Source organism: Malassezia vespertilionis, chromosome 7 (assembly GCF_029542925.1).
Source record: "Malassezia vespertilionis chromosome 7, complete sequence".
NCBI classification, from domain to species: Eukaryota; Fungi; Basidiomycota; class Malasseziomycetes; order Malasseziales; family Malasseziaceae; genus Malassezia; species Malassezia vespertilionis.
Window position 1 is genome coordinate 117,171 of NC_079253.1, and position 14,293 is coordinate 131,463.

General features: G+C 57.2%; 6 protein-coding genes across 6 annotated transcripts; all 6 read left to right on the plus strand.

Annotated features, from left to right (window-relative positions):
* Positions 1-71: 71 nt before the first annotated feature.
* Positions 72-691, plus strand: MVES1_003339 (uncharacterized protein; the record flags this gene model as incomplete). Its single annotated transcript, XM_056208156.1, has 3 exons — positions 72-221; positions 249-330; positions 357-691. 3 exons carry the CDS (start codon positions 72-74, stop codon positions 689-691), a joined length of 567 nt encoding a protein of 188 aa, XP_056064131.1.
* A 502-nt stretch (positions 692-1,193) lies between these two features.
* MVES1_003340 (uncharacterized protein) lies at positions 1,194-3,333 on the plus strand (the record flags this gene model as incomplete). The annotated part of the gene is made up of 2 exons (XM_056208157.1): positions 1,194-1,583; positions 1,612-3,333. The coding sequence occupies 2 exons, from the start codon at positions 1,194-1,196 to the stop codon at positions 3,331-3,333; spliced, it is 2,112 nt and encodes a 703-aa protein (XP_056064132.1).
* Positions 3,334-3,472: 139 nt separating this feature from the next.
* MVES1_003341 (uncharacterized protein) lies at positions 3,473-6,139 on the plus strand (the record flags this gene model as incomplete). The annotated part of the gene is made up of 1 exon (XM_056208158.1): positions 3,473-6,139. One exon carries the CDS (start codon positions 3,473-3,475, stop codon positions 6,137-6,139), a length of 2,667 nt encoding a protein of 888 aa, XP_056064133.1.
* A 747-nt stretch (positions 6,140-6,886) lies between these two features.
* MVES1_003342 (putative NRPS-like protein biosynthetic cluster) lies at positions 6,887-11,575 on the plus strand (the record flags this gene model as incomplete). Its single annotated transcript, XM_056208159.1, has 1 exon — positions 6,887-11,575. One exon carries the CDS (start codon positions 6,887-6,889, stop codon positions 11,573-11,575), a length of 4,689 nt encoding a protein of 1,562 aa, XP_056064134.1.
* Positions 11,576-11,712: 137 nt separating this feature from the next.
* Positions 11,713-12,202, plus strand: RPO26 (subunit common to RNA polymerases I, II, and III; the record flags this gene model as incomplete). Its single annotated transcript, XM_056208160.1, has 3 exons — positions 11,713-11,747; positions 11,774-12,013; positions 12,040-12,202. The coding sequence occupies 3 exons, from the start codon at positions 11,713-11,715 to the stop codon at positions 12,200-12,202; spliced, it is 438 nt and encodes a 145-aa protein (XP_056064135.1).
* A 415-nt stretch (positions 12,203-12,617) lies between these two features.
* Positions 12,618-14,243, plus strand: MVES1_003344 (uncharacterized protein; the record flags this gene model as incomplete). The annotated part of the gene is made up of 1 exon (XM_056208161.1): positions 12,618-14,243. One exon carries the CDS (start codon positions 12,618-12,620, stop codon positions 14,241-14,243), a length of 1,626 nt encoding a protein of 541 aa, XP_056064136.1.
* Between the last annotated feature and the right edge of the window lie 50 nt (positions 14,244-14,293).

A 14,293-nucleotide genomic window follows, 5' to 3' on the forward strand; every position in this document is an offset into this window, starting at 1 on the left:
AAAAAAACCGGAGCACGTGCGCGGCGCAGCCCAATGCCTGCATCGGGCCGTGCACCTCGCAAGATACGAGCATGGAGCATCCAGTGCGAGAAATTAAAGGCGTTGTGCGCGGTCTTGTGTGTGCAAAGAATGCTCAGGAGCAGCGCGCGACTGCGCAGAAGTACATGACTCCTAATGCGTCGTTCGACCACCCAATGTGTGCCGTTCCGTCGTTTCCCGGGGTACGTACGGCCGTATATTGATCTCAGTCGCGCGATAGCGGATTGCTGCCCATCTACCAGTGGCTGCGGATCATGTTTATGGATACGTTGATTGATATCCATAGTGTCGGTACGTGGACCCGATTCTGACAACAGCGTATGACGAGGACAACGAGAAGATATATCTCTCTGCAACGCAGACCCTGCGCTGCAATGTGCCTCTAATCCGCTACATTATCGTGCCCAAGCCGAGTCTCTTTGTGTGCCTCGATCTTGTGCGCACCGACGGGAAGTACTATATCACGAAGCAGACCGATGTGTATGCGGTACAGGAGATTTTCGGAATGCTCGGGCCCTGGCTCTTTTGCGTGGTAATGCTCATCAAGTATTTTACCGGCTTCTTCTGCCTCTTGCTCGCAAGCCCATTCCAATTCCTTGGATTCTGGAATCCAGGATCGCAGCGGATCAAGCTGAGTGCGGACGAGCAATAGCTTGTTCGAGTGCGGTCACGGCATTGCTACAATGTACGCGCGATCGTGCTACGATCTGCATTAGGAATGCCATGCAGCTGCCCTGGCAACATCATGTCTCTCTATAACGCACGATCTCTCGAAGCTGGCTACGATTACGCCGGATGACTAGAGATCGCGATAAGATCACGCTCGTCATCCTTTTTCTATATATACACGCACTTTTATGCTCTTCGGAGTCGCTAGTTTCAGTCGCGGTGTTTCAGACAGTGTTGTATTAATGTCTTTTTTTCCGATACGCCTTGCTCGCAACGCCCCGCGGATACGCTTCGATATGCCGCCAACATCCAAATTTCCTATTAGGCCAAATGCGCCTCCCGCGCACAGAGCAGGACCGCGGAGCCTACCTTTGTGCATTTGAACCTTAGCGGCGCCCTCTCTTCGCCCAGCTGGTGCCGATACAGAGCACCATCGCTTGGAGGCGCAGTGCACTGCATTGATTCCACACTGACGATCACGCACGATGACACGTACGTTTGAGCAGTCGGTAAAGCCTGCGCCACCTGTACAAGAGACGTTGTACTATGAAACCCCACGTTCGCAATCTCCGCCGGACCACATGCAGCGCTCTACGTCTCCTGTAATGTACATGGAATCCTCTGCACATACGCTCAACGACGGCCTCGAGGAGCCGCACACTCCCCCGCACTCGGCACAAGACCATGCCGAGGAACCGCTGCCTAACGCACCTTCGCGCTCCCAAACTGGCCTATCCACCCGTCACCGCGGCCTGGGCCACCTATTTCATCGCACAAATGATGCAGAAGAGCTGGAAGAAGCGTCTGGGTCGATCCGCAAACCATCGCGTAGAGTAAGCAGCTACATTGCTCAGCCGCTGCACGATTTGCGCCGCGTATGTATCCAAGTGTTTCTGACGCCAGCTTCTCCATGGACAAATCGGCGTCCAGCGACAAAGCAATCGTATGGACAAGAATGGCCAAAAAGCCGCGCTTGCGCCCTCCAGTGCATCGTCGTCGCGCTCCGTGCGCGGGACGGAATCACCGCCGTGGGGCATGACAAACTCGCACGTCACGAAAAAGTATGGCAAGTGGGGCCGCACACTCGGGACAGGCGCAGGCGGCACGGTGCGTATCATCCGGCGCTCGAAAGACAATGCGTGCTTCGCCGTGAAGCAGTTCCGCGAGCGGCAAGGCGACGAGCCAGAAAAGGAGTATATCAAGAAGGTCACTGCCGAATTTTGTATCGGCACCGCCCTGCACCACATCAACATTATCAAGACGTTTGACATTATCCGCGATCATCATCACTATTACGAGGTCATGGAGTATGCGCCGAACGAGTTATTTGCGCTTGTCATGAGCGGTAGAATGGGCTTCAATGAGATCAACTGTATATTCCGCCAGATCGTTGATGGAGTCGACTATCTGCACGGGCTCGGCTTGGCGCACCGCGACCTCAAAATTGATAATTGCGTCGTGGCAAACGACGGGATCGTTAAGATCATCGATTTCGGCACCGCGACCGTGTTCCAGGCGCCTGGCAAGACCAAGGTCATGGCCAGCGGCATCGTCGGCTCTGACCCCTACCTTGCTCCAGAAGTCCTCTCTGATCAGACGTACGACGCGCGGAAAACAGACGTATGGTCGCTTGCGGTCATGTACATGTGCATGGTCCTCCGCCGATTTCCTTGGAAGCTGCCCGACCCGGATGCAGACCGCTGCTTCAACACATTTATCGTTGCGCACCCAGAACTGTGGGGCTTTGATGCCTCGGAGCCGCTGCCGCCCGAGCCAGAAGAGGAGGATGCACACGAGCGCGGTTTGGGCTCTGTCCTCAGCAACGTCCGCGCGCCAGACTCGCTGCACAAGCTCGTAGACGGAGAGCAAGAGCCAGAGATCCGTACCATGATCGAGGCTGGATACCATGTTCCTGGACTCGAGTCGCAGCCCGTAACGCCCATCACAACGCGCGACAAATTGACTGCTTCGGTCCACAGCGTGCCAGACCTGGTCGAGTTTACCACCACCTCGCCCCCCACACCCGCACGCGACGACGACGAAGCAAGCCCTTCCCATCCAGGCTCGCCAGACGACGAGCCCCGAGAGCACAAACTCGACCTAATGGACGACCAGCTGGCGCGCGCCAGAGACTCTATCTTCCACCTGCTCCCGCTCGTCAGCCGCCCCGCGCTTTCACGCATGCTCGTCCTGCACCCAGCGCGACGCGCGACGCTAGGCGAGCTGCTTCGTGGCCGGAGCTACGGCAACGTCGATGGTCCCGTCTCTGAGTCGCGCTACCTCGAACAGGAGCGTGAGCAAGAGGTACTGAACCGTGGAAATACGGTGAGCAATGCAGCCTACGTCGACAAGTTTGAAGACGACGAGGACGAGGGCGATTATTGGCTACGAACGATTCACACATGCTCGCACTGGCGGCATCCGGACGGATCCCGGGTGTATCTACCGCCGCCGCCGCCGGTCAAACTCCCGACAGACGACGAGAACTACTTTGCAGACATGGGCTTCTCTTCTGTGTTTGCCGTACAGCCCGATTTTGTGACGCAGCCCCTCCCCAATCACACCCACCACATCACACCGCCCACCGACGCCAAGCGGCGTCTCTTTTCGCGCAAAGAAGGCTGAGTCAGCGGTTGGCGATCTATCGGCCGATGCGACGTATGTAGAGTTGAATCGGGCTCCGGAACGCTGCTATTGGTCCTTAGATGCCATCTATGTGCGCCGTACCGCCAACCCTTCGCTTGCTCGTCCCTCTGCCCTTGCCATGAGTGTCTCGGCAAACCAGCCTGTTCTGCGCGATAGTGCAAACCCATATGGGATGCAAGTAGAGCAGAACCCCTTTAACGATGCCCCTGCGAGGCCTATGGGCGCTCGTGCACCTGTACAGCAGCCGTACGTCCCTGCGGGCAGTGCAAACCAAGCGCCGAGCTACGGCGGTGCACCCAACTATGCCAACGCCAACGCCTCGAGTGCTCACCTCGCCTCCGCTGGTGAGAAGCAGCCGCGATACGCGGGCGTGCCTGCTGCGACCTCCAAACGGCGCTCGATCTGGCCGTGGGTGCTCACTATACTGGGCATTGTGGTTGTCCTCGCCATTGCCCTCGGTGTCGGCCTCGGTGTCGGACTGAACCAGGACGACGACAAGGACAAGAACCTGGGTGATATGAATGTGGGAGCCGCGCAAAACAAGATGGCACCGCCGTTCCCCGCCGAGGTCATCGATGCTGCAAACAAGGCTTCTGCGGCCGGAAAAACAGACCCGCTCACCTACATGGCCACCGACGTCTACGGCAACCCCATGTTTGGCGGAAACCTGAACCTCGCCGCACCGGGCGCCGACGGCAAGCAGGTCGGTGACTGCGGTGCCGACCCCTGGAAGCCAACGAACAATATCAACAATGTGCGCCCGCAGCACCCTCGCCTCTTTGCGCCTGACCATTTGTGGCAGTGCCTTCCCGCTAAGATCAACAACGATGCATACCTGACCGTGTGGAACTACAGCATCTTCCAGAATGCAACTGCGTGGAGTGACCAGCAGCCCGTCTCGTACGATGTCGACGGCGGCCTCGATCTCTCGGGCATTCTCGACGTCTCACGCATCGTCCAGCAGCGGATCAAGTCGTGGGCATATGCCTACCGCATGACCCGCGACAAAAAGTGGAGTAAGCGCGCGTTCCGGGAACTTCGCGTCGCCGCCGGCAACGTGACGAAGCAGCCGTTTGGCTCGCCCGCCACGCGCTGGAACCCCGAGCACTTTTTGGACACGGCTGAGATGCTGACGTCGTACGCGATTGCGTTTGACTGGATGTTTGATGCTTGGACGGACAAGGAGCGCGCCGAAATCATCGACTGGATGGTTCAGTACGGTCTTGCACCCGGCCTCGACTTGTACAACAAGAATCAGGCGTGGTGGTCGGAGCCAGCGAGCGGTAACGGTAACTGGAACTGTGTGAGCAACGGTGGCCTCATTGTCGGCGCCCTTGCCATCCGCAGCGAGGCACAGGGCAGCGATGCCGACGTGGTGAACCAGATCCTGCCCAAGGCACTCGACAACTTCAAGGCAAACTGTATGCGTGGTGTCTACGAGGACGGTACATGGAGCGAGACGCCCAACTACTGGTACTTTGGCACCAATGCACACGCACGTGCCCTCTCTGCGCTCGAGACTGCGACCGGCAGCGATCAGGGCATCATGGACCAGAACAAGAATTGGTACAAGACGGGCGATTTCCACATGTATGTGACTGGTAACGGCGGCATGTTTGCCTACGGCGACAATGGCCCGAACAAGTTTGCTACCACCGCAAACCAGCTCTTCCTCTATGGCCAGAAGTCGGACCAGCCGCGCTATGCCCTCTTCCAGCGCGACCGTGCGGATGCAGCGGATCCGTTGAGCATGTTCTGGTACGATACTAGCTCCAAAGGTGCCTTTTGGAACGGACTTGCTCTCGACCAGTGGTTCAACAACGACCTCGGCAACTGGGTTTCCATGCGCAGCTCCTGGACTGACATGGGCAGCGTGTTTGTCGCCATGAAGGCTTCCAACGCGACGGGCCACCAAACCCACGGTGACCTCGATGCGGGCGACTTTGTCATCGATGCGCTCGGCACACGCTGGGCGGGTGAGTATGGCAGCGACAACTATCTCTCCAAGGACTACTTTACCTCAGAGGCCAACGATGCCTCGCGCTGGAGCTACTTCCGCAAAGGCACACAGGGCCAGAACACCATCGTGCTTGACCAACAGAACCAGGTGCCGAACTGCAAGCCCACCAACAAGTTTGAGTCGACGAACCCCAAGCAGAACGAGAAGCTTGACTACGCGCCGGGCAAAGACGATGTGGCGTACTTTACCTCGGATATGTCGTCGTGCTACGGCGCCCCTGACGGAAAGATCAAGCGCGGTATTCGTTTCTTGAATGGCCGCCGTCAAGTCTTGCTTCAAGACGAGATCCAGGGAGGGAACAAGCAGGCAGCTTGGCGTGTACAGACTAACGCGACCGTGACCTTGTCGGACGATAAGCGCACGGCCACGCTTGAAATCACCCAGGTGGACAATACCAATGCGGGCCAGCAAAGCAATCAGACGCTTCCTGCGCCCGTTCGTATGGTCGTGCAGCTGCTGCAGCCCCCCCAGGCGGCGTTCGCTGTTGGCCCTGCGTACACGGACAACCACCCGAACTATTACTACGGTGCAGACAAAGTGCCGAAACAGGACACCTTCCCTGCTGGTGTGATCCAGAAGCAGGGCGACACGATCCCCGCTGAGATTGTCGACAACGAAGTCAACATCCTCTCGATCGAGCTCGATGGTGCGCAGGACAACAATGTTCAGGTCCTTTGGCAGCCGCAGTACCCGACTATGGATGCCGATGACAAAAAGCTGCCCCCGAATGTACCCCTGGACCAATGGTCGCTTAAGAGCCATTAGCCGCTAGTATATGATAGACAATTATTGTGCTGTTGCATACGTTGGTTATGGATAGTGATGTTGGTACTAGCCCAGTGGGCCTGCTCAGCGCACAATACTATTTTGCATTTTCGTCATCGCGACCTGAAAAATCGTACGCACGAGTCGTAGCAGCCAGATTGGCACTATAACAAGCGCAATTCTGTAGCCACTATTTGCACACAACTTGTATCTCTTGCCTCTTGTTACCTGTCCCTTGCCCGCCCCTTACCGCGCCTAGCTATCTTGGCAGAAAAAAAAAACTCCCCTGCCGTAACCTGTGTAGCAGTTTTTGTGGCTCGTGCCCACTTTAACGCAGTCCAGCTGCGTGTCAAACTCGATTGGGCCACAACCTTCCCAACGCAGGCCACCTGTCTGTTTTTACTCCGAGTTGGGTTCGCATATAGGAAAAGTGCCAAGTCCAACGATGTTCATATCAGCGCTCTTTCCTATTGGTGTGATGAATACAAGGCACGGTCCAGCCGCACCGCATTCGTGCCCTGTTGACACCTTCCCGCACATGCAACGGGTGGCCCTGATTACGTGATAGCAATTGGCTCTAACCACCGCGTGTGTGTCTAAATTTAGCAATCTCAAGCTCAAAATAGCGTCGGCCGAATTTGTCGGAGTACAGACAAGCGAAACCGCTCTTGCTGCGTAGCATCGCAGTGCCCGTAACACCCTTACCCTTTACCCTTTACCTCCAGGGAAGCGCTGTGGGCTAGTGTCATGGACATCCCATTGTCGTACATATTCAACTTGCCCGAGCGGCCGCGCGACTTGTCGCTCGGCGACCACCTAGCTAAGCATATCACCGACAATGGCAAGTTCCAGACATTGATCGACTGTCTGCCAGCGTCGAACAAGCGCGCACTCATCTCGCCGGACCTTAACAGGCCGCCACTTACGCATAAAATGTTGCGCGACTTTGTCTCCAATTTCGTCCTTCCGACCTCGGGCCGCACCCATGCGCTTGCGCCCAATGATCGTATTATGATGGCTCTGCCGACCGGCCCTGAAAATGCACTTGCTTTGCTTGCCGTGTCGTCCTACTTTGCCGTCGCTCCTGTAAATTCAAGCTGTACCGCCGATGAACTGCGCGAGGATGCGCTCCGCCTGGGCGCGCGCGCCGTTATCTCGACGCGCGATGCAGCCGATCGTCTCCAGCTGCACGATTTATACTACCAACACGGACTCGAGATCTACTTTGTCGATGGCTTTACGAGCGGTCCCGCCGGTGTTTTTGAAGTATCCACGCTCGGCGAGGAAGTTGCGGGGAGCCGCTCTGTCGGCCCGCCACCACCAAATGGCTTGAATAGCCAGTGTTTGGTCCTGCATACGTCGGGCACGTCGGGCACGAAAAAGGTGGTGCCTTACTCGCTACGTGACCTGATTGTGGGCGCTGCCTGTGTTATGGAGAGCTGGCAGCTTACCCCTGACCAGGTGGACATGAACATGATGCCTCTCTTCCACGTCGGCGGCATTGTGCGTAATTTGTGGGCGCCTGTGATTTCCGGTGGCAGCACTATTCTTTGCAGTGGTTTCGATGCCAATGCATGGTGGCCGCTCGCAATGCAGCTCGGTGCGACGTGGTACTATGCTGCGCCCACGATGCACCACGCCATCTTGATGTCCAAGCCCGCCGAGGTCGATCCTGCCTCGCAGCTCAAGATTCGTATGATTTGCAATGCTGCAGGCGGTCTGCTCCCCTCACTGGCCAGCCAACTGCGCGCAACATTTAACTGCACTGTTCTTCCTTCGTACGGTATGACTGAGTGTATGCCCATTGCATCGCCACCCATAAACTACGAACTCGACCGTCCAGGCACCTCGGGCATTGCCTGTGGTCCCTACCTCAGCATTCGCGACCCGTCCAACCTCGAGGAGGAATGCCCCATCACCAAGACGGGCAATGTTTGTGTCGCTAGCCTTCCTACGTTTAGCGGCTACGAAGTGTTTCAGAATGGCGCCGCCTCGCTCGACACCTCTGTCTTTACTTCCCAAGGCTGGTTCGACACGGGCGACTGTGGCCACATGGACAAGGACGGATACCTCTACATTACCGGTCGCTCGAAAGAGATTATCAACAAGGGTGGTGAGGTTGTCTCTCCGTTTGAGGTCGAAGAAGCCATCATGCAGGCGTGCGGCGATCGCGTTAAACAAACGCTTGCTTTTTCCGTCGAGCACAAGGTACTGCAGGAAACCATTGGTGTCGTGATTGTCCCTCAGCCAAACCACCCCCGCATCGGCTTGGCGGAGCTGCAGAATGCGCTGCGAAATCACTTGCACCCTTCGAAGTGGCCTTTTGTGATTGTATATATGAATGATGTGCCCAAGAACCAGGCTGGCAAGCCGCTGCGTATAAAACTCGGCTCGCGTCTCGGCATTGGCTCCCTTTCGGACGATGTACCAGCGCTGGACAGGCATTTTGAGGCCAAGACCCCTAGCAAGGAAGCGCCCCTATCGAAACCCATTCCGTGTTCGCGCATTAATGTTGACGTGCGCGCTGTACAGCGTGCATGCTACCGTATTCCCGGCGTTCTCGACGCCGCCGTTGTCCAGCAGCGCGATCGTGCTCCGATGGCCTTTCTCCAAGTCCAGGAGGACGCCGGATTTGATGCAGCTGATATCGACCGCGCCTTGAGCCAAATCTTGCACGGCTACGTTGTTCCTAACCCTCTCCACGTATTTCGCCAGCCACTGATCAAGACGAATGGCCAGTACGACTTTGATGCGATGGAGAGCATTGTGCGCGAACAGAATGCAGCAAGCATGTCGCACACTTCTATCCTTGTCCGTGATGTTATTGCCAAGCTCCTGGACCTTGATTCCGGCTCAATTACCGACGAATCCGACTTTTTCCTGCTGGGCGGCAACAGTCTCTTGCTCGGTCGCCTTGTCTTTTTGCTCCGCAAAGAGACGGACGTGAACCTGGAAGTGTCGACCATCTTTGTCAACTCGACCGTATCGCGTATTGCTGCGCTCATTGACGAGCAGAAAGGCGGTGGCGAAGAGGCAGATGGGCCGATCTACAATATGGACGAAAAAGGTGCCGGCCTGCACTCGTCCTACCATCTCGCGCACAACTACGCGAACGAGACCGACCCCGGCTTCTCGTCGCACAGCGAGAAAGGACGCAGCCAAACTCATCCACTTGTCCTCTTTGTTCAGGCCATTCCTTTCTTTTTTTTCTATCCTCTCAAGGCCGCTTGGACCTGGACGGTTATTCTTCATGGTCTCGCCTTTTTTGCCTTTTACATCGAGGACAGTTTCTGGGAGCGACTCGGTGCGTTGCTCGCCTCCATTGTCATTGCGCGTCTCAGCAGCCGTATCATCTGCCCAAGCGCTGCGATTGCTTTCAAATGGGTCGTCATTGGCCGGTACAGGCCAGGAAAGTATCCGATGTGGAGTAACTACTACCTCCGCTGGTGGATTGTCAACCAATCGCTCCGCACGGGCGGCCGTGGCATTTTTGCCATTCACCCTGTGCTGGAAAGGATGTACTACCGCCTGCTCGGCATGTCGATCGGCAAAAACGTCAAGATCAGCCCCGATGCCAAGATTTACGAGTGCGACTTGATTACCCTCCACGACCGGGCGAGCATAGACTCCTGTCTCATTCGTGGCTTTTGTGTCGAGCGCGACGGCTACTTTAGGCTCGAACCGATTGTTATTGGGCGTGACTGTGTGGTGAATACCTACACGCAAATCTCACCCGGCGCGCGCCTCGCTGATGGCACCGTCTGGGGGCCGCAATCCTCTTCCCACGAAGCGCCGTCGCCCGATGCCTACGCTTCGTTTAACAGGAACGATGTCGCGGAGCCCAACTTTTTACTAAAGTGGCTTATCGGCTATCCGCTGATTATCCTCGTTTCGATTGTTGCCTACGTGCCTTGGTTTGCCTCGCTCTTCCTCCTAATTGCTCAACCGTTCAACTTCCCCAACCACGACAGTTTGCAGGGCGTGATTGCTTGGTATGCTTGGCCCCGCCGTATCGGCTACCACTTTTTAGCGCGTGTGGTGCGCAAGCTTTTGATGCCGCTCGTGCACGTATTCATTAGCATTCTGATCAAGCGGCTCATGGGCTTTAACCACGCCGGTTCGATGCGCAATGCTTCGCAAATGGCCCTTTTCCGCCGCTGGCTAAACAGCCGCCTGCTCAGCCAATGGCGCTTGCGCCAGGCGTTTGGTGTGCTTGGCACGCATTATGAGATGACCTCGGTTGTGTACAGGGCGATGGGTGCGCGCATTGGAAAACGCGTCTATTGGCCGGGCTCGGGCATTCACTGCCCCGACCCAGAGCTGCTCGAGGTGGGCGATGATGTTGTGTTTGGCTCGCGCTCGGAAGTTTTTACCTCGGACACGATTAGCTTTGACCCCGTCAGGATTGGCCGCGGCGCAATGATTGCCGACCGTGTTGTGATCCTTCCCGGCACGACCATTGGGCGCCAGTGTGTGATGGGGTCGGGTGCCTTGACTCGTCGTGGTGGCATGTATGAGGAGCGCTCTGTCTGGATGGGCCAAAAGAACGGCGAGGCGGTCAGCTTTGGCAAGACGGCAGGCGGCGAAGACGAGCTTGGGGAGGATACGACCCTGACGCCATTCGGTCGCGCCTTTTACAGGCGCGAGGCCAACTACTTTGTCATGCCCTATCTCATGCTCATCTGCATCAATGTTTTGATTCTTGCCGCAACCGCGGCGTACTGGGCCGGTGCATTTGCCGCTACGGTTGTCGCGATTAACAAGATTGTCGTGACGTATTCCGATAGGTCCTCGTGGCTCTTTGACGACCACTGGTACCGACCCGCCTTTCTCTACTTGGCCATTAGCATCTTTTTCGTCGTCATTTTGCCTGCCCAGGCCCTGATTTCGCTCTTGTGGGTCATTTGCACGAAATGGATTCTCATTGGACGCCGCCGCGAGGGTCGCTACAATTGGGATATGAGCAGCTACTGCCAGCGCTGGCAGCTGCATCTTGCGCTGATGCGCCCGGCACTGCAAGGCTTTGGCGGTTATATTTACCAGAACATCTCGGGCACAGTGTTTGCCGTGTGGTACCTTCGTGCGCTTGGCGCTCGGATCGGCAAGGACTGCAATATCTGGGCCGGTGGCAAGCCATCGCTGCAGCTCACCGAGCCGGATCTTGTGACGATGGGCGACCGTGTCTCGATTGACGACTGCTCGGTCGTCGCTCACATCAATTCGCGTGGTCAATTTAGTCTCAATCGACTGCGGATCGGCGATTCCTGTGCTATGCGTACAGGTTCGCGTCTCTTGTCGGGTGCGAGTATGGAATCGCACTCGATGCTGCTGGAACACACGCTTGTCGCTTCCGGCGAAGTTACCGAGAGCTGGGCCGTGTATGGCGGCTGGCCTGCACGCAGGCTCAAATTGCGTAGACCCCCGCAGAAAGCGTAACAAGTACTCTAGGCAATGTATACAGTTTGTGGCTACGACTCGCTGTGCGGAACGACGCTGTAAGCGGCGCGATGCGGTGCTCTGTCACGTGCGCGTTAGTCAGCGTCGATGAGTTCTCTTCCGCTCTCGATACGACCATGGATGCGGACGATGCAGGGATGAATGAAGAGGGGTACGCATTCCACCTACTAATGCAAGGTATTATGAGGACGAGGCCGCCTTTGATGCTGACGTCGATGCTGACGCCGAGCTGGACGAGACCATGGTTGGTGAGGACGGTGACGTGCCGGAAGACGCCATTGTGCACTCCAACGCCCCCCCAGCGATGCACGCAGAGAATCCAACGCACACCAAACCCAATGCCGAGCGCATCACGACACCGTACATGACGAAATATGAAAAGGCGCGCATCCTCGGCACACGCGCACTGCAGATCAGGTACGCTATACACACGCTGACCCCAGTATGAATGCGCCTGTGCTTGTACCGACCGAGGGCGAGATGGACCCATTGGCCATTGCACAAAAAGAGCTCACTGCGAAGAAGATCCCGCTTCTTGTGCGGCGCTATCTTCCCGACGGCAGTTTTGAGGACTGGAGCGTCGCGGAGCTGATCATTTCTGATTAACACGTATCTATAGCGATGTATAGCAGTGCATTTGGCATCCCGTGGTGCGGCATACCCTGCATCTTCATGCACGCAATATGGCGAGCACAGGCGCTGCGTCGTAGCCGCTGCATGCAGCATGTCCATGCGCTGCATCCCCGCACGTCGATACGCCTGTTATGCTAGTAGTTTGACGCGCGTGGCGCTTTGCATCTTACGCAAGCAGCTGTTGGGCCGTTTTGTGCATTTGATCGGTTGGGCTGTGCCCTGCGCGATGCCAAGCCGCGGCTTGCAGCCTCCATTGCCAAGACACGTCCGCAATACAGCCTAATAGGTGGAGATCGGGCAGGAACGGCACCGCGGAAAGCTTGGCAAACGCATTCCACGGCCACCACAACAGGCGGTTGTGCCTCCAAGCGTTCCTGGATCGTCTGCCATGAACTCGGGATTTGCACATCCCGAGAAAGAGGAGCAGAAGGAACTCGCTTGCCAGTGGCGTGGCTGCGACTTGCAGTTTGACTCGGTCGAAAACCTGTATCGCCATCTCTGTGACGAGCATGTCGGTCGCAATAGCAAAAACAATCTGTGCTTGCAGTGCTACTGGGGCGACTGCGAAGCATCGTACAGCAAACGCGATCACATCACGAGCCACATCCGCATCCACATCCCGATGAAACCGTATACATGCCCCACGTGCCGGAAAAGCTTCAAGCGGTCCCAGGACCTCAAGAAACACCGGCGCACTCACACCACTCAGGACGCGCCTTGCTTAGAGAGCAGTCCAGAAATAAAACCGATCTCGATCGCCCCGCTGCGTATGGAACACGTCCCGTTGTACCCAAACTTGGTCTCGGCAGGAGAGCACCGCGAAGTGCCGTCGCACGCGCGCAGCGCTATTTACCGCTCTCCATCGTACAGCGGATCTGCGTCGTCCTCTGCGTCGTCCTTATATGGCACGCAGCGCGATACCTCGCCGCGTGGACTGGCCCAAGACGTGCATCCGTTTTCTGCGCGACACATGTACGAGCCGCTATATCCGTCGCTCCCAAAGCCACCGGTCAGTGTCGCGCCACATCTCCCGCGCTTCCGCCAAAGCCCTGAGCCAGAGGCGATGCGCTACGAGCATTTTCCGCAGACCGGAGCCAAGCGCGCGCGCGAAGACGTCGACGAGTTCTGGGACGGTGTCCTGCACAAGCGCGTCGCGCCAGTGTACGATACTGATATGGCCGGTCGGCTCACGCAAATGACTGCCCCAGGGCCGTTCTACGAGCCCGGCGTCCTCGATGCATTCCTCGATGCATCGCTGCATGCGCTCCATCCAGAGCAGCACGATCGCGCGTGGACCCTGCCGAAAACTCCGACGCAGTCTATCGCCGACGTCAATGCGTGGCTTGTCCAGCTGGGCATGGGTGTGACGCGCTCGCATGGACAGGTAAAAATGCCGCACCAGTACGGCACAGAAGCTTCCGCAACCCCCGCAGACTTTGGCGAGACGCTGCAGGCCTTGGGACTCGACCAGATCCCAGGGCTCGACATGGACTTTGCCGATCCAACCCTGTCCATGCCCACGCTGCAGCCGGAGCAGGACGGCAAGCACCAATACCGCCACATCCAGGCGCTCACACGTGCACCTTTGGAGCAGAATGCCCCGTGCATGCAGGACGAAGCTATGGATGTGGACATGCCGCACGAGTCCGAAAAGCCGCGTGGCGCTTTTCCACGCGTGCCCGGCGATCCGCAGCGCCACCTCAACCTGATTCTGAATTTGCTGCTCGCGATCAATGCCCGGAAACGGGTCGAGCCGGGCACCGGGCGTATCGTGCCGCTTTACCGGGAAACGCGAATCCCCTCGACGCGCCCCGATGTACGACGCTTGTCGCTTTATGAGCCTGGAGCTCCACGCCGCGGCATGCTGTATCGCACACAGCCGACTGCCCCTGGCGCCATGCGGTCTGAGAGGGAGGAGAGGGAGGAATGGAAAAGGGAAGAGGCGAAAAGGGAGTCAAGCGCCTGGCACGGCGTGCTACCGAGCATTTCACAGCTTCTTTGCGATACAGAGTGATTGCTAGCGTTGTTTGTAGTTCTTCTATTGGTATTGTTGGAAAAGTGGAT